The 23,805-nt window shown below is 43.0% G+C and overlaps 4 protein-coding genes and 1 long non-coding RNA gene across 6 annotated transcripts; 2 read left to right on the top strand and 3 right to left on the bottom strand.

Annotated features, from left to right (window-relative positions):
- The first annotated feature begins 713 nt into the window (after window positions 1-713).
- LOC128895814 (uncharacterized) lies at window positions 714-19,544 on the top strand. Its single transcript, XM_054158743.1, has 22 exons — window positions 714-1,157; window positions 4,021-4,434; window positions 6,323-6,726; window positions 7,215-7,820; window positions 8,158-8,515; window positions 8,595-9,409; window positions 9,486-9,655; window positions 9,784-10,012; window positions 14,360-14,581; window positions 14,673-14,772; window positions 14,898-15,026; window positions 15,131-15,297; window positions 15,360-15,513; window positions 15,603-16,008; window positions 16,095-16,371; window positions 16,433-16,614; window positions 16,804-17,251; window positions 17,328-17,520; window positions 17,585-17,730; window positions 17,797-17,920; window positions 17,989-18,351; window positions 18,427-19,544. Exons 1-22 carry the CDS (start codon window positions 1,008-1,010, stop codon window positions 19,132-19,134), a joined length of 6,765 nt encoding a protein of 2,254 aa, XP_054014718.1. The 5' UTR covers window positions 714-1,007; the 3' UTR covers window positions 19,135-19,544.
- Window positions 11,672-14,110, bottom strand: LOC128896134 (CXXC motif containing zinc binding protein). The gene has a single exon (XM_054159355.1). The coding sequence runs from the start codon at window positions 13,934-13,936 to the stop codon at window positions 13,451-13,453; it is 486 nt and encodes a 161-aa protein (XP_054015330.1). The 5' UTR covers window positions 13,937-14,110; the 3' UTR covers window positions 11,672-13,450.
- On the bottom strand, window positions 19,471-20,507 carry LOC128896135 (general odorant-binding protein 69a-like). The gene is made up of 6 exons (XM_054159356.1): window positions 20,381-20,507; window positions 20,207-20,282; window positions 20,061-20,149; window positions 19,895-19,997; window positions 19,756-19,820; window positions 19,471-19,669 (listed from the first exon to the last, which is right to left on the bottom strand). Exons 1-6 carry the CDS (start codon window positions 20,489-20,491, stop codon window positions 19,652-19,654), a joined length of 462 nt encoding a protein of 153 aa, XP_054015331.1. The 5' UTR covers window positions 20,492-20,507; the 3' UTR covers window positions 19,471-19,651.
- On the top strand, window positions 20,049-21,919 carry LOC128896140 (uncharacterized). The gene is made up of 3 exons (XR_008461925.1): window positions 20,049-20,174; window positions 20,371-21,260; window positions 21,658-21,919. It is a non-coding gene; the product is annotated as an uncharacterized LOC128896140 (long non-coding RNA).
- LOC128896136 (general odorant-binding protein 69a-like) lies at window positions 21,770-23,682 on the bottom strand. 2 transcript variants are annotated; one of them, XM_054159358.1, is made up of 6 exons: window positions 23,350-23,682; window positions 22,716-22,803; window positions 22,561-22,613; window positions 22,343-22,487; window positions 22,057-22,121; window positions 21,770-21,971 (listed from the first exon to the last, which is right to left on the bottom strand). In XM_054159358.1, the coding sequence occupies exons 1-6, from the start codon at window positions 23,425-23,427 to the stop codon at window positions 21,954-21,956; spliced, it is 447 nt and encodes a 148-aa protein (XP_054015333.1). In that variant the 5' UTR covers window positions 23,428-23,682; the 3' UTR covers window positions 21,770-21,953. The 2 variants fall into 2 exon arrangements, with proteins under 2 accessions (XP_054015333.1, XP_054015332.1); XM_054159357.1 differs by having other exon boundaries at window positions 22,331-22,487; window positions 23,350-23,648.
- Window positions 23,683-23,805: the final 123 nt, after the last annotated feature.

Below are 23,805 nucleotides of genomic sequence, written 5' to 3' on the forward strand. Positions count from 1 at the left end.
TTTGTTGCGATTTTATTAATGTTTATGATTAATTTTAATTTTTTTTTTTTGTGAATAAATAGCAATTTATGTTAGTAATGAAATTTTGATTTTTGTCCACAATTTTGCTATTTGTCCGCACTGTGCGACGCGTCATGGCCGAAGAAGCGGAAAAATTGCCTCCAAATATAGGCGAGCGTGAGTCACGCTGGGACGTAAAACGGTTAAGAGACGAATCGCGTTTTCGCTACGACGACCAACTATGAAATGTTACAAATTTAATTATCTGTTTACACAGAATTCAAGGCGAATCTACGCCTTATATTACAGTTATTGTTCGCACGTTCCGACACTTCATCCTTACTGACGATCTTTCAGTTTATCGTAGCCGTCGTAATGCATCAACATGTGCTCCTCGAAGTCTCTATCTCGACCGTGGTACAGTAGCTTACAGGATTCTACGCCTTATAGATAGGAATAGTTTTTATTCCAGCTTTTAAGCCACGAAATGGACTTGGATTACAATCCACTATACCATTTACATCCTCACTCGTGCCGCTATACTCGATATCTTACATACTAACTTACTTAACTAACTTGAAATTAATAACCCTATTCTGCGCCTTATGTTTGTTATTTATTCAACCATCTCAGAACTCGAAATTTCGACCGCTCGTGAAGTACCCGATCCGACGTTCGATATAATTCAGCGATGCCCTAATTAACCAACCGAACGTGTTCTCTTTGTTTCAGATCCGTTGCCTCGAGGCGACGAGGAATGGCGCGAAGCGAAGCGACGCGTTGGTTTCCCGCGCTAATGGACCGGAAGTCTATAACGTAGAAGAACTCGCGAGCCAAGACGCGTTCGCGAGGCGATAGAGCTGCGAAAAGCCCTGATATCTAAGTGTCGCGGATGATAGCTCGTCGACGAGGGGCGTGATCGAAGTAGCCGAAGGGGTTAAGTCGTCGCAGTGGGCCGAGGAAGCAAAGGATCTGTAGGAGCTTCGATTGGCCGAATCGCGTGCAACATGTTCGGGACGAAATTGCGCACGTGGATGGAGGCGCATATCGTGCGATCGAAAAAGAAGAAGGAAAGGAAGAAGGGGGAGAAGGGGTTCGACTCGAACTGCAACTCGCCCAGGAATCACAGCGCCAACAGATCACCCACCCTGCATCAAGTGAGTAGAGTTCCGTTCCTCAGGAGTTGACAATTCGTTTCGCTGCCACGTTACGGCGACACCTTAACCCTTTATTTCGTAGTTAGACTGCGGATCTATGCAAAGTAAAATATTCGCGAACGTTCCTATAAAAATTGAACCTAAATAGGAATTTATTTTATTCTGCAAATGTTATAACGTGAACTTTACTCTCGGTCTGTTTTATATTCTTGCATATTGTTTGCATTTTGTAGTTTCTTCCACGTTCAAATTTTCTATAAATGCATCAAGATCCGCAGTCTAGTAATACTACTATGTATGTAAGATTCTATCAAAACTTATAGGGATACTCTTTTTTTCAGAAGAAAAAATCACCGTCCGTTGCTCTGTCAAGAGTTTCAAATTTATTATGACATACAGTGGGTGTAGAATGTATTTGTACACCGATCAATTTCCAAAAAAAACTTTTCTCTTTTTCTTTTTTTCTAATCAACGATATTTTACATATTCTCGGAAGTCTCTATGATAGATATAGTCCAGACAACATTTACTAGTTAATATAATTTGTGAAATCAACAAAGAGACGCGAAAAGTGGGTGAAAGTATAGAAACAATAACTATTTGTACGATTCTTATGACGAACCATTTACAGCAGAGTTTGTAACATAAACACGTTAGTTTAGTGCTCCGTGCGAATTAGGAAACATCAATTTTCCAGTAAAGTACTTTTAAACAGTTGTCCGAATACTTATTCCTTCAACATTTCTATCGATTAATTGTTTTTTTCTTGTCAATTTCGCAACTTACATAAATAGATATTTTTTGTTTTTGTAATCTATCTATTTTAGACGTTTCCGAGAATATGTAGAATGTCATTGTTCATAAAAAAATAAGTTAATAAATTACAATTTGACACAGGTTTTTTTTTTGAAATTGATCGGTGTACGAATACTTTCTACACCCACTGTAGCTATTTACAAAATTTACATTATTTACACTTGTGGTGTTATTTACCTGACAAAAGAGAAACGACATTTAAGTTTCTTCCAACCGTCAATTTCCCTTTCACGAATCTTATACTTCTCACTTTTCTTACTCTGTCTCTTTTATTCTCCCTTGTCTTTCTAACCTGCTCTCTACGCGTGGTCACCTTCTCGAAATCTCATTCCTATTTCTTCCTACCCCCCTATCGTATAGATCTTTCTGGGCCCGACGTCATACCACCAAATTTAAACGAAGAAATATATTTTCTTTACACGTATATGGAGACAAGAAAGATGTATATGGAGTACAAGAGAGAGAGAGAGAGGATCCGTTTTAGCACAACGGTTCGGGATCTTCCTCTCTTTCTAAATGTATTACGAGCGATACTCGCATGCGTCGAACTGATCGGCTCTGCCAATAGCAAAATCAATTATTATCATTTATTTCAATTTCACCTTCCTATTGGCCGAGGTGTGATCAATTTGCCGCATGGCCCATATTATTCGGAGTACGCTTAGAAAGGGAGGGAAATATATTTCCGTACCGTGGATATGTCGCAGAGAGATGATAAAAATGGAGATTTAATCAAATCCCTAAGGTAGATGATCAATTCACAGAAGATGTTAAAATAAGAACTTGCACAGCTTTGTGTTTGGTTCGTTACCACTCTCCTTTACAACTAGACACCAACCTAACCCAATCGGACGAAATATTACACAACTCGATCCTAGATTTACCGCACATACGTTAAATCGGTATAATTACTTTACCTTCACGTGATCTTAGACGTACCTCACGAGATGTTATCCCAGAATCTTGTATCTTTTAATCTAGTCTTATTTCGAATCCACCTTTTTGATCTAATCTCCATTTTTATCATTTCCCTGCGACAGATATATTAGCTACGATTATGCACTGTGAGTGTCGAAAGAAAGGAGGCCTTTGCTTCCCTCACCTTCAGTTTGTCGTTGCCGCGCCAACTTTAGACCAATATACGGTACCAGTAGTTTATCGAACAATCTATTTTCGCGACTCCCCCCTATCCCTACCCTCTACCACGTTCCATAGATATGCAGAAGAAATCCAACGCGCGCAAGATTCGCCACCCTCGAAATTGCAGCGCAAGGGTAGAAGGCTCGTCGAACTAGAAAAATTCGAAAACGAGGCGTTTCCTCGATATGTGCGCTCGTTACGTTTCCGGTAGCGTCCGACGGGGTTGCGTCGGCACTTTCTCGGAGACGCTTTCCGCCCTCTTCGATGCGGATATGGCTGACGAGGACGGAGGGAGTTTTCGAGAGCGAGAGGGAGAGAGAGGAGCAGGCACGGAGCCCAGGAGAATTGGCTTCGTTGTCTTGCAGGAGCTGAAAGAGCCCGACCGCGTCTTCCTCCTCGAGTTTTCTTCGCTCGAGCTGGCTCGTTTTCCTCTACCAGGCCATCCGCGGCTATCCAATTAGGCGACACTGGCCCGACCTCTTCCACCTTTTATCTCTTCCCACTCCCGCGGCTACTTACCTTTCCGCCACGAGGCTCGAACTCCATCGAACCTACCTCGTCGAAACACCCTTCCCATCAAGATTCTCTAAAACGTACTACGGCAACTATTCAGATGTACCTACCAATTTGTACTCCACTCGTCGCGGAATTCTCTCAAGTACTCCAGCGTAGCCTCTAGTTAGCGCATAATTACGGAATACATAGTAGTTGGAGGTCGTTGAATGCTAAATGTATCCGACGAAATGTTCGTGTTTCTCCAAGCAACTCGAGACTCCTCGTCCGCCAAAGTAAAGTTTTAACCGTCTTTAGCAATAAAAATCTACAATAGACTTCTCAATAATTCTAGATCGTACCTATATAACTACGTACTTGAACGACGAGTGCTAATAATAACGACCGTCCGCAGGTACACCCCGCAGTCTCGCCGTCGAAGAACGTGGATGGAATTCGGTTGCACGGAGGAGGTAGCTACGGTGGAATCGCGTCTTCGACCGCGACGACGTCCGCCTCCTCTGGCACGTCCGCTGGCACAGGCAGCGTGAACCTTTCCTCGCCGGAGAGCGCCTACAGCACCGGATACTCGACCGACGGCACCTCCCCTGGGGCGAGCTTTCCGCCGGAATATTACATAAACATCAGAACCGGCACGCACTACTTCCAGAGCAACGGGAGACTAAAGAGGCCGACCGACGGTCCTGATCTCCCAGCTGCCTCCGGCCTGCTCGTGGGACATAGAAACCTCGAAGCCGCCGCTGCCCTCGCGAACATGACCAGGAACAACGAACAGCCGAGGGACGTCGGAACCTGTACTCCGAGGAAGGCACGTTCAAATTTAGTCGTAGACGAACGTTTTACACTTTTCATTTAGGTCGTTACTTGTCAGAAGACAAATTTTAGTTATAAATATTCGGGTGGAGTTATATCTTTAACGAAGCAACTTTAATAAAAACGTAACTAAATACAGGGTGAGTCCGAAGAAACGGAACACCTAAATATCTCCGTTACATTTCGTTGTACAAAAAAACTCCTTAGGACAAAGTTACACTATTTGAAGGGCCATACGTAATAGGCCCTAAAGGGTCTAAGGGAACAAATTTGCAAGGTCATCGATGTTTTTTTAAACGGAATGATATATTTTCGTTAACGTAATGTTGTAGCTGACAAAATAACGAGTTCATCCATGTACTACAATATCACCTACAAACGATCTTCAACTCAGAAAAATGGAATAAATAAAATTCAACGTGTAAGGTTCATTTGGTTTATTCCTGTTACGCAAGATGTTCCAAATATTTTGAATATTCATAATCAATATTAACTTGAGCCGCTATACATTCAAATGTATCGCAATACGCGACATAATAACAGATTCGGTGTTGACAGGAAGACATTTATGATATACCTTTATCTATGTGTTTGTACATATTCGTGTTTACAACTGCTGATCGGTCTGAGGACGTTCTTGCTCTCTGATTTCTAATTCTAATGTTTCCTAAGATTTCCAATCCATCAGTTTATCGATGTACGTTTCACGATGCGTTACCCGAAAGATGATAAAATTGATATGATTTTCATTTATGGAGAAAGTTTTCCCTCAGAAATGAATTACACAGCAGTACGTTCTGTAACTTCACGGCTAAATAAATGTATAGCAGATAAAGGGAATATTTTTGAATATTTTGCGTAACAGGAATAAAGGAAATGAGTCTTACACGTTGAATTTTATTTATTCCATTTTTCTGGGTTGAAGATCGTTTGTAGGTGATATTGTAGTACATGGATGAATTCGTTATTTTGTCAGCTATAACGTTATGCTAACTAAGACCTAAAAAAAAGACCTTGAAAATTGTTTCCCTTACACCGTTACATGTGGCCCTTCAAATAGTGTAACTTTGTCCTAAGAAGTTTTTTTGTACAACAAAATGTAACGGAGATATTTAGGTATTCTGTTTCTTCGGACTCACCCTGTATATATTTAAGGAAAATAAGTTTGTAATACACGTAATGTTCCAGGATTTTGTCTTGCCTGTCGAACCGCCGAAAAATATCAGGCAGAGTACTTAACAGATGGAGGACTGTGCCTTCGAGGTCCGAGGTTTTACTCCCGGTCACTTTATTGCTGCTTCAATAAAGCACCTGATATTTTTGGGAATTCGAGTTCTCAGGAAGTAACGGTTGTTTACTTCATCATGTTCAACCGCATGTTGACCACATTCTTAAAGTATTAAGTCTCTTGCTTTAATGTCTAACGCATACTAAAATCTGTACCCTGTTCTTGATACTTACGGTTTTTTTACTATTGAAAAATTGCAAGGCGTACGTTAAAACAAGTTTATTTCTTTATCTATATAATTACAACGTTAAACGTGTTAAGACACATTCGGTTAACACTTTCGCTGCGGACGAAAATAAGTAGCCGTTCGCTGGGAGCTGCAATTATGATATTTGTTTTAATGAAAATTTCTTACAAATGTGATCATCAATCTAATATGATTATTTTGAAAAACATATATTTGTGGTAACTTATTTTATATATAATATGATTGCCGAACAAAAAAGATGAAAACTGATAAATAATAAAAACAACCATATATTTTCAGTTGAACGCACACGTGCGTCATCCGCAGCGAAAGTATTAACAGACTTAAATCTTGTCAAACAAACTGAACTTGAATTTAACCCTATTAAACCAGTTCTCCGTTAAACAGATCAGTGAACGCCTGCGAGGTCAGGAGTTCCCTCAGCGAGCGCACTGTCAAGCGCAGACACAGGAGGACAGATACCACCGGCGAACGGAGTCGTTTTCCGCCGATTCGTCACGGACTAACCTGGTCGTGCCCTCGTCGATACCTCCCCCGTTGGTGTCGCCCCCGGTGCAGTCGCCCAGAGAACGTTCGCGCATCAGGACCAATCCGTGGCTGTCCGCTAACTCGTCCGGGTCTAGTACGGCAGGCGTCAAGTCGAGACTCAACTTGGACGAGACCAGCAGCAGCTCGGGTCTCAAGCTGACGGAATCCTCCGGCAGCGCTAGCGATGTCAACGTGAACTACACGCGAGAGGCACGTGCCAAAAGGGAATGCAAACAAGAAAGCCTCAGCGCGGGAAGAAGCCCGTCAGTACCATTTTCACGATTAGAAATTGCCATTGGTTGATTAATAGAAGAAGATCCAATTTTTTTTCCAAGAAGATTTAAATGTTTTTGTCTCGAAGGTAACGATCGGTAACGTAGCACGCTCTGTCGATAAGTACATACAAGTAGTTGCCGATATACCGTACTGTATCAACGACAGAGTGCCCTATCTTATCACCTAGATCGTTACATTAGGATGATAATTAATATCTGCTCTGGAATATGCAATTTTGCGAACATTCGTGTGACTACATCGACGTTTTCTCGAGCTCGTCATTTTCAAAGGCTTCCATCAAATGCCATTGCGTCTCATTAACCTACGCACCTTAATTTTAAATGAAACCACGTTATATCCCATGTCTCTGTCCCCTTAATAAATTTTGTTATGGTTACTCTTACGGTAAGCGAATCCTTTGAAACGTTTAAAATAAAGACGTGTATGGCTCCTCTAACGAAGTTACTTCGCACAGAGTGAACCAGAATTGGAGAATTGCCTCAGGCTTGGAGATTCGACCCAAGATGGCCTTGTCCGTGCATCGGCGTAGCAGCAGCAGCAGCAGTAGCAGCAGCAGTAGCAGCAGCAGTCGCAGTCGCAGCAGCAGCGACAGCAGAAGCAGCGGAGGAAGCGGTTGCAGCAACGGCAACGACAACGGTAACGGGAACTGCAACGGGTCTTCCGGGTCGTCCGTGACACGAAGCGTCAGATCATCCGAGGACGACATCACTCTGAACGAGATGATGGGCAAGTTCGACGAGAGTTACGTGTACGAGAAGGAAACGGACATTCTGTCCGACAGCGACCCGACCGACTGCGAGGATTACATAGACTCTTTGTCCGACGTGGACGCAGGTCGGGACGTAGGCGACGAGAACGATCCGTTGGAGAACGACGAGTTCGATTACATCGACAACGGCTCGTTTCTGGGCCTGGACAACCTGGATTGTCCAGAACGGTTCCCGAACACCGGCCACTGCACCTACTTCGCGTTCACCGGTGAATTGGCGCGACGTAGTAGCAAGCTGAGGGAGTCGTTGGTGAAGCGCAGGATCAAGGACGACGCGACGATCCTTCAGAGGTACACTCGACGAAGATTCCCTGATGTCTATTCATTTGTTTCATTTGCGAACGGTATAGGCCCCTGTAGTACAAATTAAACGATACCGAACTCGAGAAAAAGTCCACACTTTGACTAATACTGTTTGCTAGATTGCAGATTCTGTTAACGGGGTCGCTATGAGCTAGCTTGATTCTGTACAATGTTGATCCGAATAAAAGAGCAGATCCGACTTCTGTTGGCGGTGCATTTGTAGGAAAAGAGTTCATACGAACACTTGTAAAACGTTGTTTAGAAAATGTCCCAGGTTTGCAAAGGATCTATGACTGTTTCGACCCGCATTCGTATCTGTTCGCAGAACGGCCAGCGTGAAGAACGCCAACGCTAAGAGGCAGAGCAGCCGACACAAGAAGCCGGACGAGAAGCAGCAAAGCGAGAAACGGAAGAAGAAGATCTCTCAACGTTGCAAATCGACGTTGGAGAGGTGCGATGACGAAACGGCGAATCTGAATCGCGTACTGGTAGAAAGAATGCTGCTGAAGAATTCTGGCTTCAATCAGGGTAGCAGAAGCGTAGGTGGCACTCCCATATGTCTGCGTCGAAGAAAACACGACGTCAACAAGAATCTGTCGCCGATGAGGCTGATGGACGACAGGCCAGCCGTTCCATCGACCACCATCGTCGACAGCGAGATAGTCAAGAGACGATCCAATTCGGTGAGCAACCGTAAACGAATTTATTATAGAACATTTTTATATTTATGGTGCAACATTTCTTTCGTCTTTCACCTTAAAGGTAAGCTACGTGAACGGCAACATCGTTAGGCGGCGGATAACAGGCAACGCCTACATGACCACGTTCGCGTCAGAGATCGCTTTGATCGAGGCGGACAAAGAAGCGGACAAAAAGTACCGCGAACTCATACTCGAGGCGGAGAACATCTTGGTGAACATGCAGAAGAGTCAAAACAGTATACCGATCGTGCCATCGCCGTCGCGCAAATTCCATAACGGCCTGGCGAACAAACGAGTCGAGCTCATCAAGAACACCGAGCTGAACATCGAACTAGCCCTCTCCAAAAGCAGAAACTCTCAACCGGAGTTACAGAGCGGCAGCATCAGAGACCTAGACCACACCAGTCCTAAGAGACAGTTCATGCAACCTTGTTCTCCGATCCGTCGATTTATAGAGAGGGAAAACTGTTGCAGGCAAGAACCACCGATCAAATACTCGACCGTCGTGTCTCCCGTTGCGGCTAGAAGGACACCACCCGTTCAGCATTCCCCGTGTAGAAGTATGATACGGTCTCCTCGTTTGATAACTGGCGAGCAAGAGATCAACGACTATTGCAACGGGTCTCGAGCGGTGTCCCTAAATTGTAACGGCATCCCTCGACCCTTTATAGACCCGGAGGACCTTATACCGCAGTCTCCAACTTCTTTTCAGACTAGACCACACGTCATTTTACCGTCTAGGGATACATTCGTTGGGAGCAAGAAAGACGTTCGATTGTCTAGATCGGCGACGAAGGAGGAGGGCGTAACGTCCAGTTCGTCCGACTCCGAGGAAAGATGCGACGTTAGAAGAAGGGCTCCATTGATGACTTTTAGGTTAGCGTACGAAGGAAAAAGACACCACCGCGTCCCTACGATTTCGCGACAAATTTATACGTTTCTATTTTCGCAGGTCTGTCGACATGGGCCCCATAAAAGAGAGTTCATCCTACTGCCCGCAAAGCGAGCCAGTGAAAAGGAAAGTGTACGCGGGGAGCGCAACCTACGGTAGAATACAGAAAACGTTAGGGGAGACCGGTACCTTGAGAAACTCTGACGGAGATACCGCTACCGATGACACTGGTAAGATCCGCGACTGGTGCCGCGAGGACCTGTAGGAATTGTCCTTGAGCCATGTTCACGATGCGAAACACGAAGGCGAAAATTGTCAGGTATGTTATAAAGTACTAACCATTGTTTTGCAAACGCAGACGACTCGAGGAGATCTCTGAAGGAGAAGGTGGCTCAGCTTCGTCGAGAACGATTGGCCGCCGAAGCGAATGCGAACGCGAACGTTCAGGATTCGCAGATGTTTCAACATCAGTTGTCACAGTTGCGGAGGCAGAGGCTGATGCAGACTATAGAGGGCTTGAAACGAAGCCTCGAGGATCAGTCGGCGACTTTGAAACAGACCTGCTTGGAACCGGTATTAAATGACCAGTTGCCATGAAATGAGGAGGCGAAGAAGTGGAGTCGTTCAGGGTCGACCATTACGGTCGAGTCCACGGGAACGACGTAGCGATGACACGTTTTCCTTCTTTATACGCGCTATATTAAGGTGGCATAGAACATATTGTGCCTTTCGAATCCCTAACTTGTTAAATGATAACCGTAACAACGCATCATATTTCAAACGTGACGAAAATGCGCAATATTTTCTGGGTCGCCCCAATATCGCGCAACGATCTCGAACTCCGAGACATTGGAGTTAACGTTGTACATCGTAGCTGAATTTCTACCTAAGCCCAGATTAAAGGGTATCCATATATTTTTCTGCCTGTCTACACGGTAACAGAATCAAAATTAAGAATGTTACATATTTTCTGGGCATTGTTCTCGTGTTCGTCGTTCGACGCGCAGAAATAATAATGTGTTACGAAAATCATGTTGCTCGCTCGTGCTCGCGTCCTCGACGCGTTCGATGTTGACGCTGCTTCATAAAAATGCGTTCAAGGATGAAGAGGCGGGGTGTGGGCGCGAGAATGCTAAAGAACGATAATCCTTTCGATTTGGTCTTGCCATGCTTGATCGTGATTCCAAGACGCATGGACACCACGCTAGGATCGAGTATAGGTCGACGAATTTAGAGAAGATCCCCGAGAGAGTGGTCTGAGCGTAGCAAGGATGAGAATAATAAGAGTATCATCGTGTTTACTAAACGTTCGTCGATAGTTACGGAATAGGGGCTAGTCAAATTTTTCCACATTCGAATATTCGTATATTATTCTAACTCTAATTTTATTTATTTGCTCGATAACAAATTTTTTCCAAGTTTGTCGAGCTATGTATACATTTCCGCCGCGATTCATTCTTTCGTTCACTAGTTCTTTCGCAACTATAGAGCAAGCAACTCCTCTGCGAAGTTTCAAACCTATTCGAGTCGAGAGATGTAATGGGCCTATTCGTAGGTATTTCTCGTTAAACTCGTTTTAAAAAGTGCGTAAACAAATACACCAGACGACAAAGTTTATGGAACCGTTATGAATTTGCACGAACCTATTACTAGCGGAATACGAAGAACGTAGAGAATACTAAGAGTATACTAATAGTGCGATTAGCAAGCGTACATTACTACACAAAATTTGTCCTTATCGTCGCCGATACGTTGGCGAGTAATGTTGACGAACGTTTTTGCGGGTGCATCCGTGAAACGTATAGTTTGGGGAATGTTAATTTGTCAGCAAGTGAATACGGCCAACTGCTAACTCATAAATTTCTTCCATCGCACAGTAATTGCTACACCGATATTTTTCTTCCGTAGAGGCGATCGTTCGCGGTCCGAAACGGAACGTAGTATTCGTGGCGGCGACAAAGTTTTACTCGGAATCGCCGACAGTTTCCGTTGACAAGACCTCTATCGTAGGATACGATCGCTCCCGTATGTAATTTGCGTTCTTCGTCGTTGCGAGCTTGCTGCATTGTTTGCATCAAGAATACACGCCGCGCGACGACTGGCACAACACACACTCACACATATTACTCGTAATGTTCCTATTTCTACGTAATTCATACTTCCGAATATGAAGAATTAAAGTGACGAACTAGAAGGCGAAGTTGTCGTCGGTTCTGCCGGCGGAACGATCATCTCCCGTTAGTATACCAAAGATGACATATAGTCTAGTACGGTAGTGTAGAACCATTTAGTTGATCTAAGACGCTAAATACGCATTCGTAATATTAGTGAACTATCGTTAGAGTTACTTTCTGAGTTTCGTAGAAAAACAATAATATGTACCGTTGAGTCGAATAATTTACCAATCTCGCATGCTCGTTCAGAGTCGATTCTAGCTAGGACTGGGACATGTTCTATACAACATTTCTAATACGTTTAAATTTGTTAGCCGTAAGTAGTTACTCTTTAGCAGTCACTACTTTGCCAGCTATAGAAAAGAGAGAAGCTACTTTTTCTTTAACGTTCAGAGTTTATCCGTATTATTTGGATGCTTGTAAAGTTTAACTTGAATCGATGACAGGACACCCTTCGACTCTGACGACGTAGACGAAGTACTTTCAGTCGCAGTGATATTTTTGCGAGAATAGACTGATAGCGTTATCGACTATTATTATCGTTAGACTCGTGTGTCCGGTGATGATTTCTTTTACATGTGATTTATACGTTAAAACGTTCCCCGGGAACGACGAATCGTAATGCGCACACGATATTTATTTGTGTTAGATGTTTAGAGGCCAATAGTAACGGAAATATTAGAAAACAATAGTGGTAGTGGATATTAGTAACGCTAGATTAGCCGATTATCGACTTAAAACAGTTTCGTAAAATCGTTTCTCTGAATCGTCCCCCATTTTGTGATTTATTTCCACGTTTCGTTGGAACTTGTGATTGCAACTTCTTCAGCCAGTTTAGAGTTATATTGCCACAAAACGCGCGCGCGCGTGGGCGAAACGTCTTCCGTTTCACGGGTGGCGCGGCTCAGGTGAATTTATTCAGAACTTTTATACTCGATACGTGTACATACTTAGTTTTTAATCGAAGAAAGATCTAATTTTTATTATCGTAAGCAAACGAGACGATGATTATTGCGGTTTTAATTATTTTAGCCAATTAAAGTATATCGAGACATTCCGAAGGTGTTTGACGAAAGGACAAGGTTGTGTAGTCAGACTATAAAACGCCTTGTCCCGAGTCTTGGATGACTCGTGAATGGTTAACGAATTAAAAATTTCAACTTTTCTTCCCTGCCGTGGAGCAATGTGCTAGTCATCTGGTTAATTGTGCAGGGTACGATCGGCAATTTGAAATGGATTTAGAAGTAACGCGAAATTATTGTTGCAAATTTTCCGTGTACTAAACCATTTACGAAAGTAAATGGACTTTTTTTATATGATTATGAATAAATTATATTACGTCGTTGGAAGCGTGCGTTTATTCGTTCACTTATTACCTAGGGATTGTCCTTGTAGTCTGGTATGTTTATTTTCTTTGGATCTATGTAATACAAACTAAATTAAATTAACTTACAACATAGCGATTTTGTCACGAGCATCTTACATGCGTACGCGTGAATGGAAAACTGTCTCTGATATTTTCTTTTCATTTAAGAAACCACGATCCTGCAGACTAAACTACAAAATTATACATATCGAATAGGTGGGTGCACTTTCCGATGCTTATAAGCTCGTACAGCTAAATAGCAAGTATACAGAATGTGAATTAAAGTGTCTATAAAAATATATGCATAGAGTATCAACAAAGAAGAGAAATGAACTTTACGTAGTAAAAATACATCTCGAATCCATGTCCATATTTTAATACAATATCTCACGGCATGGACAAATAATATGATTATCTTATAGAATAACAGATAAACCATAACAACCTCGTAAACAATGCATGTCTGTGATTCAGCGACAAACCATTTACTTAACTCTCTCAAACCTGTGCTCGATATCATAGATCCCTACAGGTTCTTTGATCTTATCGCAATAATCAGCCCATTCTCCTTCCGATAGATCCACCTCTGTGAATTCCTTTCCACCATTTGCAGCTTTGGCAATCCATCCCTCTCTTGGCGAGAAATCGATGGGTTCCAGACCTCGACAATCAAATACCACTATCGTTTGAAACTTTTCTTGATTGTCCGCGACGTAAGGCTTTAAAGAATCTTCCAAAATAGACATAGAATTCTCGCGAGAACAGAGCTTGCATTTGCTCATGAAGTGGGTTACCGCGTTTCCTCTCAGAGCTGGAGTGAACTCGCTCAGGGATGCATAATTCCATTTTTCGGATACCTCACCGCAACTGGAGCAGGTAAACTTTAGGTACCATCTAAACTGATGTCCAGAGGGTCTCAGCTCCTCTATGTTTTCCAGAGTGGCGTTCACTTTCAACGCTATTTTCACCATGACGTCAAAACTTTCCTTTCACTTTTATTCGACAACTATTCGTATTTTATGCTACTATGACTTTAATTATTTACAACTCGACTCGAGGTTATTGACTTTTCAAATCCTCCATTAATTCTTGGGGAACACAGCAGAATACAGTGCATCGAATCATGGTTGCCACCTTCGTTCAATGATTAGTGATAACGTAGAAGACATTTAAAAATGGAGAAGCAGACCAGTAAAAAACAGTAAAAAAGTAGTACAGAGACAACTTGAAACGATGCTATTTTGTACCTAAAGAGGCCTATAGAGGCTACAAATTTTCTCATTATCATATTTTCTACCTATCTATTAAAATCAACATCGTTTTCATTAACATTATTCAGGCTATGGCGGGAAAATGTTTCTTGTGTCGCTGCAATCGCGTCACGCTGTGACGTGAACTGCAAGGTGGTCTTGCGTTACTCGTTACCCTCGTTACTCGGTAGATGTAACAATGTTTAGTAATTTAGCAAGGCTAGCGAGTATGAAACGAATAATTAGTATTTATTTACTCCATTTGTACATATTTGCGGTCCGTTGTAACGCGGAAGACATTTTAGGTTGCGGAGGATTTTTGAAAAGTCATGCCGACATCGACTTCGCGAAAGTTCAAATAAATTTGTGAGTACCTCGATGTCGAACTGTTTGCGACTCGTGTTTACGTGGAAAAATAAAATCGTTTAATAATGACTTAAACTTTTGTTCAATTTAGGTATACGAAGGCTGGTAGCCTTAAGGATAACACGGAATGTGCTCCTAATAGCGGATACTACTTTCTTCCATTGTACGACAAAGGGGAATACGTATTGAAGGTAATGTGGAATGACACAATGATAATTATATTATCGATGCGTTAATGAGCGAAAATATGAGCTGTTTAATTCCTCGAGCTGTGTATATATATTGTAGCTTTAACATATATATTCGAATGTATTAGGTGGATCCACCTAGAGGTTGGAGCTTCGAGCCCACGGAAGTTTTATTGAATGTGGATGGAGTGACCGATGCCTGTAGTCAAGGCCAAGACATCAACTTTACCTTCAAAGGTTTTGGTATCACAGGCAGGGTAAGTTACAGCAGCCTTATCCAAGTATATACATCATAGAAATATTCATTTAACAAAACAATAATATCAATTACATATATCACAAGAGACTAAATCCATTTTAGGTTATCAGTTTAGGGTCAGATTCTGGCCCCAAAGGAGTTACAGTTACGCTATACAATGAAGGCAATGAAAAAGTTCCTGTTGGAACAACAGTCACAGCAGAAGGTGGCACATTTTACTTTACACCCATACAGCCTGGTCGATACATACTCGTCGCTTCACATCCCTCGTGAGTCTTACAATATGCACGACTTAATTACAGCAGCATATACATTCTTTCATCATTTTCAGATGGATGATGGAGAAGGATACCGTCAAAGTAACAGTAAAAGAAGGCAATACAGAACTTCCAGATGGTAGCTTGGTAGTCTCTGGATACGACGCTAGCGGTCGCGTTACCAGCGAAGAAGAACCCGTTAACGGTGTAACCTTTGTTCTCTTTGGAGTAAGAATCTTCTCTTTTCTACTTTTTTATGTTCGTACAAATTCGAAACTGTAGAAAGATAATCTCACCGTAACCGCGTTCATTCGCAGAATGGCGTGGCTAAGAATTGCGCGACGACGCCCGTTAGCAAAGACCTTCAATCCAAGAAGGCTCTTTGTCAAGTTGTGTCTGACAAAAGCGGGAAATTTGTATTCCCAAGTTTATCAACCGGAGAATATAAGCTCGTGCCGTACTATGCCGGTGCCCAGACCAAATTCGTTGTTCAACCAGCAGAGCTGTCCTTCAAAGTAAACCATAACAGCGTCGTGTTACGTCAAGGATTCAAAGTAACTGGTTTTACAGTGAGCGGCGTAGTTCGTACCTCGATCGATGGGGAGCCTCTGCAGGGGGCAAAAATTCTACTGTCGCAAAAGGAAGTCGCGAAGACAGATGCCAAAGGGAAATATGTGTTGGATAACATGAAGGCTGGCCAGTATACTCTGAAAGCTGAAAGTGGTACGTAGATCGGAAGGAGTTCTCTATTTTTATATCAACTACAATCGAAAGTGCATTATTAATAATTCAATTTTTTTGCGACACAGATGACGTACTGTTCAACGAAAAAACAGTTAAGATCTCCCCTAGCTCCCCAGAACTTCCAGTGCTCGTGCCATCGGCGTACAAAGTTTGTGGAAAGGTAACCCTATCCGCGAAAGGAACGTTGCATTATCGTAAGGTTTTGGTACAGAATACGGCCGCTACGTTTAACAAAGAAATCGAAACGGACGCGAAGACTGGAGAATTTTGCATCTATCTTGCTCCCGACAGATATCAATTGACCGTAGTTGTGAGCGCGGAAGAAAGAGATAAGGGCTTACAGTAAGTCGATCATTATTTTATGCGCTCTATCTGGCCTCTGTCCTAATCAAACAGTTTTCAGATTTTTCCCGTTGCAACAAACTATCGATGTATCGTCTCGACCAGTGCTCGACGTCAACTTCTTGCAATTGAAGGCAACGTTAACGGGTACGGTAAAATGTTTGCCAGGTACCGATTGCAGTCAGGCATCCGTTACGCTGAAAGTGCTCGATGGAATCACGATAAAGACGATTCAGTCCAAGGGTAAGGTTTCAGCGTTTTCTACGCGTACCGTATCTATATTTATCGACGTACTTTTCTAATTCCCGCGATAACAAAAACGCGTCTGAACGAGTGTAGTTTTCAAAAGCATTTTTGTTATCGCGGTAGTACCGCTGCCGATTCGCGCGATGCTATTCTTTTTTGTCTGTGAAGTAATTTTTCGTCACGCAGATGGTCAGTACCAGTTCACGGACGTGTTACCTGGTCACTATGAAGTGCTGATCGACAACGACGTTTTCTGCTGGAAGAATCCTAGTTACAGAATCTCGATAACATCGGAACGCGCCGAGGTACCAGCTTTTGTACAAACTGGATTCTCCGTTACATTCATCTCTTCTCACGACACGGCGGTGGAGTACTTGGAAGCCAACAATCCAAAAAAGATCGTCTTGACTTTGACCAAAGGAAGTACGAAGCATTGCGTTACCAATCCTGGAGCGTACACCTTTACGCCGAAAAGTTGTCACGTGTACGATTGGTCGTCGCATACTTGGGATACTAACAGCCTTTCTCCCATTTTGTTGCATTCAACTGAACATAGTCATAAAGGGAACATCCAAAGTACTTCCGCGTTGGATGGAGTCAAAGTGATAATCGAAAATGGCGGTGAAGTGATCACGTAAGTGAACGAACATATAAACCACTATTGTATTACTGCTATTGTATTACTGTTTAACAAATTATTTTTTTAACAGTCTGGGCCCGTTGAAACCCGTCCAGCATGAAAATCTGTACAAGTACGACTTCGAGTTCAAAGCAAAGACTGATAATATTTATACGATAACGCCCTTGTCGGACATCCTTCTATTTAGTCCTCCGTCGTTGAAGGTATTGGGAGTCAACGATTGTCAAAATGACATCGCCACGTTTATCGGCGATTTGGGAAAGGTGAGTAAATGTTTGCCATTGATTCGTTGCAGCTTAACAATTTTATTTATTACGTATCGCGCAGATCATTGCTGGCAAGATCAGTCCGCCTTTGGAAGGAGTCACCGTGCAGATATTCGGAAGCGACAAGAATTCTCCCATACACACGTTGGTCACTCAGAAGGATGGAACTTACAATATCGGTCCTCTGGATGGGAAAGTGGACTACAGGTATGCAAAGAAAGACCTAAACTGTTTGCAGACTTGCGTATTTTTAATTTTTGTTTCTTTGTTAAGTGTCGCCGCAGAAAAAGAAGGCTTCGTCATCACAGGACCTGATGCCAACGGAGTCTTCTTAGCTCACAAGCTGGCTGAAATTATCGTGCAGGTCTCCGATCAGGCCGACAATATCTCGCTGCAGGTGCGTTATCGAAATGAAACTGAAGTATAAGTTAGATCACCTACAGGCTCCTTTTATTTGTTCCATAGGGCGTTCTTCTTTCCCTGTCCGGTGGACAAAGTTACCGAAGGAACAGCATAACAGGCGAGGATGGCAGGTTGATCTTCAATTCGCTGTCCCCCGGGGAATATTATCTGCGACCAATGATGAAGGAGTACCGTTTCGATCCTCCGTCGAAAATGATCAAAGTCGTAGAAGGCGCGACCGTTACGGTGAATCTATTCGGAAAGAGGGTCGCGTTCAGCGCGTATGGTTCGGTGACGTCTTTGAATGGAAAACCCGAGGCTGGGTTGCTGGTTGAAGTCCAAGGCCAAGACGACTGTAACAATCTACAGGAAGAAGCGACCACCGAGGAGAACGGGAATTTTCGAATCAGGGGCCTTCAGCCAACGGTATGCAATGTCTAATTCCTTCCTCTATCGTTTACCTTTTCCCTCGTACATGTTAAAATTATTTTCTTTTTACAGTGTACTTACTTGTTCCGTCTGAAACCAAACGCCGAGGTGAACGCGCATATCCAACGCACGAGCCCCGACTCCATAACAGTGAAGACCGGAAAAGACATCCACGGTCTTCGGTTGGTCGCGTTCCATCCGATCTCTCGCACCGACGTCTCCGTGCACGTCGTATCCGCCCAACCAGAACATTATCGTACCCTCAAGGTGAAACTGTGCAGGGAGGATATGCCCGATTCCCCCATCCATTCCACCAAGCTGGAGGCTCAACAGTCGAACAAGATGGGCACCAACTACAACGCAGGATTTCTCGTCCATCTACCCCCGTTGCAAGCCGACGGGAAGAAGTACTTCGTGCAGTTGGAGTCGTCGTTGTCCCAGTCTATGCACAAATACAAGACCGTGCCGGTTTACTTCGAGGCTAACTCGTCCTTCAAGTACGTGAAGCTGACGTTCAACGCCGAACGAAAGGTGGATCAAAGCGACATGAATCAGACTTCGGTGGTCGCATTACCTTTCATAATGTTGGTGGCGTTTGCGTTCCTGAATCGCGAGAAGATGTGGACGTGGTTGAACGCGCTGATCGAGAGGCGGTCGAAACCAACTCCTAGCTCGAGAACCCCGATACAGGCGGTTCCCATCGACCCAAGAGCGGACGACATTATCGTCGAGCAAATAATGAACATTAACAAAAGAAAGACCAAGCCACGCAAGACGTAATCGATATTTTTCGGTTACCATGGTCGCGGCACCTTCGAGAATCACTCGTTTTAAGATGGTTTTGAACTCTAGCTATTTAAACAAAAAAAGAAAGTGGATTTTTCGTTGATTTGCATGTATACTGCAATCAGCTCGTCGAATCGAACCGTGTTTCCCCCGAACAAGCAAGTACCCCTCTAAGACTACGAACTCTAGGAAAATGTAAAAGAAAAATCAATTTTGTGGAGACACTCTATGCTAGGTTCACACTGTAAATATCACACAGGATTTAACGTAAGTGTTCGTCGTATGTGATAAACTGGAATGTATGTATTTTCAACGAATACGCCTTCGCGAGTCACCATCGTTTTATTATACGTTATATATGTTTTCAATTCGTTACTGAATTATACGTTGACATGTTTTAAAGGTTTCGTCGTACTCTTCTGTCGTCTACGACGAATCATTCCTTCCGCTCGCTGTATACGGTGCTGCATTTTCAACGCATATTTTCAGTCCTAGGCGTCGACGATGACTTTCATGGAGCGATAAATGCCTGCAGGAACGGAAACAAGAAGAACATCTTTTACTAGAGGAAAAGCAGTTTCCTTGGAAAAATTGAAAATCATCGACCCAACTTACCATGGGATTTTCGTTGTACAAGCACTTCACGAAATTGAAGACTTTGTCGCAGTTATCTTTTCCAACTAAAAGTAGAATAAGCGTATCGTGATCTATTTTACAAAATGGAGACTCGCAAAGTTACCACGATGGTACGTACGAGGATCAACGCAGGTGTCGATCATGTCGAAAGCCACTTCCTTGTAAGCTTCTGGTATTACTTTCTTCAACATATTGTACTTTATCTTACCAGTTTTGTCCATCTGTTCAACAAAAAAACAGGATAGTTATAATAACGACGGCGTGGATGGGTACGAACAACCGACCATGCCGAATTTCTCTAGGGAGCACTTGAAGTAGCACTTCAGGTTGTCGTCATCGGGCATTACACCGTATTCAAAGTCCTCGATGGCCTCTGTAAAATGGAAGGGGTATATATCGTACGTTCAATCAGTCGATAAACTTTACTTACTAAGAGTCGTTTTGGTCTCCGCGATACATTTCTTCCTTACGCCTGATGTCATTTTCCGGAAGTCTTCGGGATTAGCCTAGTTTACCATGAAAAAAAAAATATATATATATAGATTGAAAGAACTTGAAGGAAATTAAGTGGGTTATCGGTATTCTATCTCACAGAGGTACTTACCGAACCAGCACCAATCGCAAAGACAAATGCAGACGTTATGACGCATAGAAAAATCAGAACGGATTCCGAAGTCGTCATTCCTTCGCCAGAAACTTTGGAAGGTTTACACATAAAAACACCAAACGGACTGTGCTGCTTCCACCGATTGGCGGAATATATACATATACACGAGTGTGATTTTCAAGGCAAATGGGAAATAATAATCGGCTGGCAAGAATGTAACCAGCAGGTAGTGTCGTCTACAAGTAAATTGCATCCGTATCTCGCATCCTTTAATCGTCGAATGAACGCACATGATCGCCTTTGTTCGACCAGGGCTGCTACAAATATTAGCAACGAAACTTACAATCGACGAGTATATATATTAGAGCGTTCCAGAAAATATTGCGTATTCGGAAACCTTGGTTCGTCAACGATAACTATAATATCAATTAAAAGGATACAATGTAAACGTAAGGTGTAATTAACCATCCGTACGCGGATGCTGTTATATGAAAGGATGTTAAACGGCTCGCTTACCCGTAATGCAACAGTTGATGCTCTAAACGAAACTTTGTTAATTACGGCATCCCTCCTCGGACATGTTTAAGTTTCTTGGAAACTGTGGTCTAGAAGGTGGAGATATTTGTCTCTTAATTGCAGGTTGAAGATCGTTTATGCAACTTTAAGGATAAGAGTTCGATAACACGTCGATTATACCAGGAGATACGCTTAAATTGCGAAAGTTATTCAGGAAATAGGAGAGGAGCGGTTTTTATTTGGAAAGTTTTATTTAAAACATTTTTCGATATCTTTTGTGCTTTATATATAGTTAAAAAAACATTTCTTTCTGTATTGTTCAAAGGTCAACTAAAGCAGCGGTAGTTGGAGATATTTCAAGGTTGGTCTCTCCCCGATGTCGCTTCTCCTCTTCCCACTTCTCGATCGAAATCGAGGTGTGAGGAACGTAATCGGTGGCTTCGCTGTTTAGGCGCGTGTGAATACGTCGATTAATCAATCAACAAAACGTGTTAGACTACTCGCTCTATTTCTAACGCGATCTCGCGCTCGAACACGACCTCAATTGATAATTGGAGCGCCTCGTCGTCGGAAGTTGCGATCAACTCGAAACACGGACAATCAAATCTTCCTATATTTCTCAACCGTCAACGCTTCGTATCGCCCCCTTCCTCGTACCCTTTATTCAGATTCGAGCAATGGACTATGGAGTAATGGACGAATTGGCCAAGTATTGGAACAATTTTTTTACGAAGAATTCATCAAAATTTCATTTCTAGAGATAACTAGTTCTTGGAACGTAATCTGTTAACGTACTTCCGAGAAACGCGTGTTACTCTATGGTCAGAGAGGGGGTGTACTGATTAAATTGGCAGTAATTTAAACGTCAAGTGATTCAGACGTTTTATTTTATTGGCGTCTCGTGGGAAGGGCCGTATACATCGAAACAGGTACAGTTCCGTTACATGGTAAAGTGAAAAATTACTGGACACAGGTTTCAGGGCGTTCGACGAACCATCTTTGCGTGCGTCGTTTTTTTTTCATCTCGTTTTATTTGTTTCTCCCGTTCTGCCCATTAAAACAAGTAGTACGTCTGAAACGATAAAAGGGATGCTTTGTTAAACATTCGTACTCATCCGAATCATTGTATTTCTTTTTTTCAAGGATATTTCACTCACCCGCGGGGACAGAGACGCGTAGCATTTGTTGAACACGTACGCGTACTCGCAGTTGTCGCCTTGCGCTGAAGAAACCATCGATGCGAATTAATCGAGTGACCATGCTCAATTCGATCGATCGCGTGTAATCGACAATGGAAAATCATTACGCGTCGTGCACCGACGGTGTAAACGTAACGCAAAGAAATATAACGAAAAGGAAGAAAATTTCGACGACGCCTGATCGATCGACGAGAACGAAAAGGAGAAATAATAAAAAATGTAAGGTAGATACCGATATATTTACCCAACCCCTTGCATTCGCTGATGGCGGTCTGGACCTCCGCCCTGTACGCTGGTATTCTTTGAAAGAACGTGAGCATGCCGTTCAAACTGAGCTCTCTCTTGTCGTCGACCAGGCCGAATTGTTCCCAGAGGCAGTACATGTAACACTGTAAACGGAAACAGTAGTTTATCTATATTGGATAGAAACGCAGAAAACGCGAAATGTAAGGATACATTTACCTTCAACTGGTGTGTCTCGGGCCACACACCGTTCCTTACCGCCTCAATGTCCACTGAAACAACGTATTATATTACTATTTCTTTAAATTTCAACGCGACGGACGATTACGGATATTCGTTTATGATTAAAATTACTAATCATAGCGCGCGAGTACCTGTCGCTACTTCTGTCTGCGTTTGACAAGCGTTCACAACACTCGCCGCGGTCGAGATCATCTTGTCAGAGACGAAACTCGGTCGTGTCTACAAAAACGTATAGTTTTAGTTGAAATCGAATAGATCAGAGGTTAGATTAAATCGAGAATCGATGGAACTTGAACGAACATCGGCCCCTTCGCTATGCAACACGTTAGTTTTCGTATCGTACTCGGATCAATCCCGATAGCTCGATCGATGGCGAATTTTCTCTACGCTGGAAGCGAGATTTACTCGAAGGTAACCACGGCTACCGTACAAACAATACACAACCCACGATTTTATTCGTTATCTAATATTAAATGTAATTTTTCAGAAACGAGACAGCCACGCACTCGGAAGAATGGACAGCATCGTTAAGGGGTTACTACGGTGCGGCGGGCTGAAAAGTATATTTGATTATTCGATACTTTTTCTATCAACGCGCGTAGAGTAATATTCAAATATTCGTTATCGAATATTAAATTAAATTGTCATGGTCTCTATAATTTTTCGATATTTCAAAATTCTATCGTATTTTAGATTCTTGGCCTGTTGTAACCCCTGAAGAGGAATACACAATTTGAAAGAAATACGCCTGGCAATGATACGTACCCCGCAATGAACCGTCAGCGGCTGGATCAAGCACAGAGCCAGCAAGGGTACGAGGAACGAGAACCCCATGATTCGCATCCGATTACGTCGGTTCTCGCCAAGTCGAGTGACCAATCGATTTCCGATCGTCGGAACACCACCAGATACGATAACGATTCCTAACCGCGAGTTCTTGCTGCCCGGAAATCCGCGAGAATTTTGCGAGGATCTCTCCGGAGCAACGCGATTCGGTGAAACTCGACACGCCTCGGTTTGGCTCGGGTCGGGGGTGGAACACTCGGCGATGCGACGCAAAGCGCAGCTCGTTTATCAGCGCAGATAACGCGCTTATAAACTTATAGATACTGATCACGCAGTATCTGCAAGCTCCTGCAAGCGCGAGGGCCCGGCTAAAGATCGACTCGACGAAGAGATCTCTAGATGGAATCTTTATTCGTTCGAATGTCGAACTAGTCG

The sequence above is a fragment of the Hylaeus anthracinus genome, unplaced genomic scaffold (assembly GCF_026225885.1).
Source record: "Hylaeus anthracinus isolate JK02 unplaced genomic scaffold, UHH_iyHylAnth1.0_haploid 5, whole genome shotgun sequence".
NCBI lineage: Eukaryota > Metazoa > Arthropoda > Insecta > Hymenoptera > Colletidae > Hylaeus > Hylaeus anthracinus.

What these genes read in the sequence shown, in the direction of transcription:
- LOC128896134 (XM_054159355.1), bottom strand. Translation starts at nt 13,936, where the DNA reads ATGGTGAAAATAGCGTTGAAAGTGAACGCCACTCTGGAAAACATAGAG.
- LOC128895814 (XM_054158743.1), top strand. Translation starts at nt 1,008, where the DNA reads ATGTTCGGGACGAAATTGCGCACGTGGATGGAGGCGCATATCGTGCGA. An exon ending in GTTTTGGTATCACAGGCAGG is followed by an intron (nt 15,027 to 15,130) that starts GTAAGTTACAGC and finishes AATCCATTTTAG; the next exon opens with GTTATCAGTTTAGGGTCAGA. An exon ending in GAAAGAGATAAGGGCTTACA is followed by an intron (nt 16,372 to 16,432) that starts GTAAGTCGATCA and finishes AACAGTTTTCAG; the next exon opens with ATTTTTCCCGTTGCAACAAA.
- LOC128896136 (XM_054159357.1), bottom strand. Translation starts at nt 23,427, where the DNA reads ATGCGAATCATGGGGTTCTCGTTCCTCGTACCCTTGCTGGCTCTGTGC. An exon ending in CGCTGACGGTTCATTGCGGG is followed by an intron (nt 22,804 to 23,349) that starts GTACGTATCATT and finishes ACGTTTTTGTAG; the next exon opens with ACACGACCGAGTTTCGTCTC. An exon ending in CCGAGACACACCAGTTGAAG is followed by an intron (nt 22,488 to 22,560) that starts GTAAATGTATCC and finishes TTCCGTTTACAG; the next exon opens with TGTTACATGTACTGCCTCTG.
- LOC128896135 (XM_054159356.1), bottom strand. Translation starts at nt 20,491, where the DNA reads ATGTGTAAACCTTCCAAAGTTTCTGGCGAAGGAATGACGACTTCGGAA. An exon ending in GGAGACCAAAACGACTCTTA is followed by an intron (nt 20,150 to 20,206) that starts GTAAGTAAAGTT and finishes TCCATTTTACAG; the next exon opens with AGGCCATCGAGGACTTTGAA. An exon ending in CCCTAGAGAAATTCGGCATG is followed by an intron (nt 19,998 to 20,060) that starts GTCGGTTGTTCG and finishes TTTGTTGAACAG; the next exon opens with ATGGACAAAACTGGTAAGAT.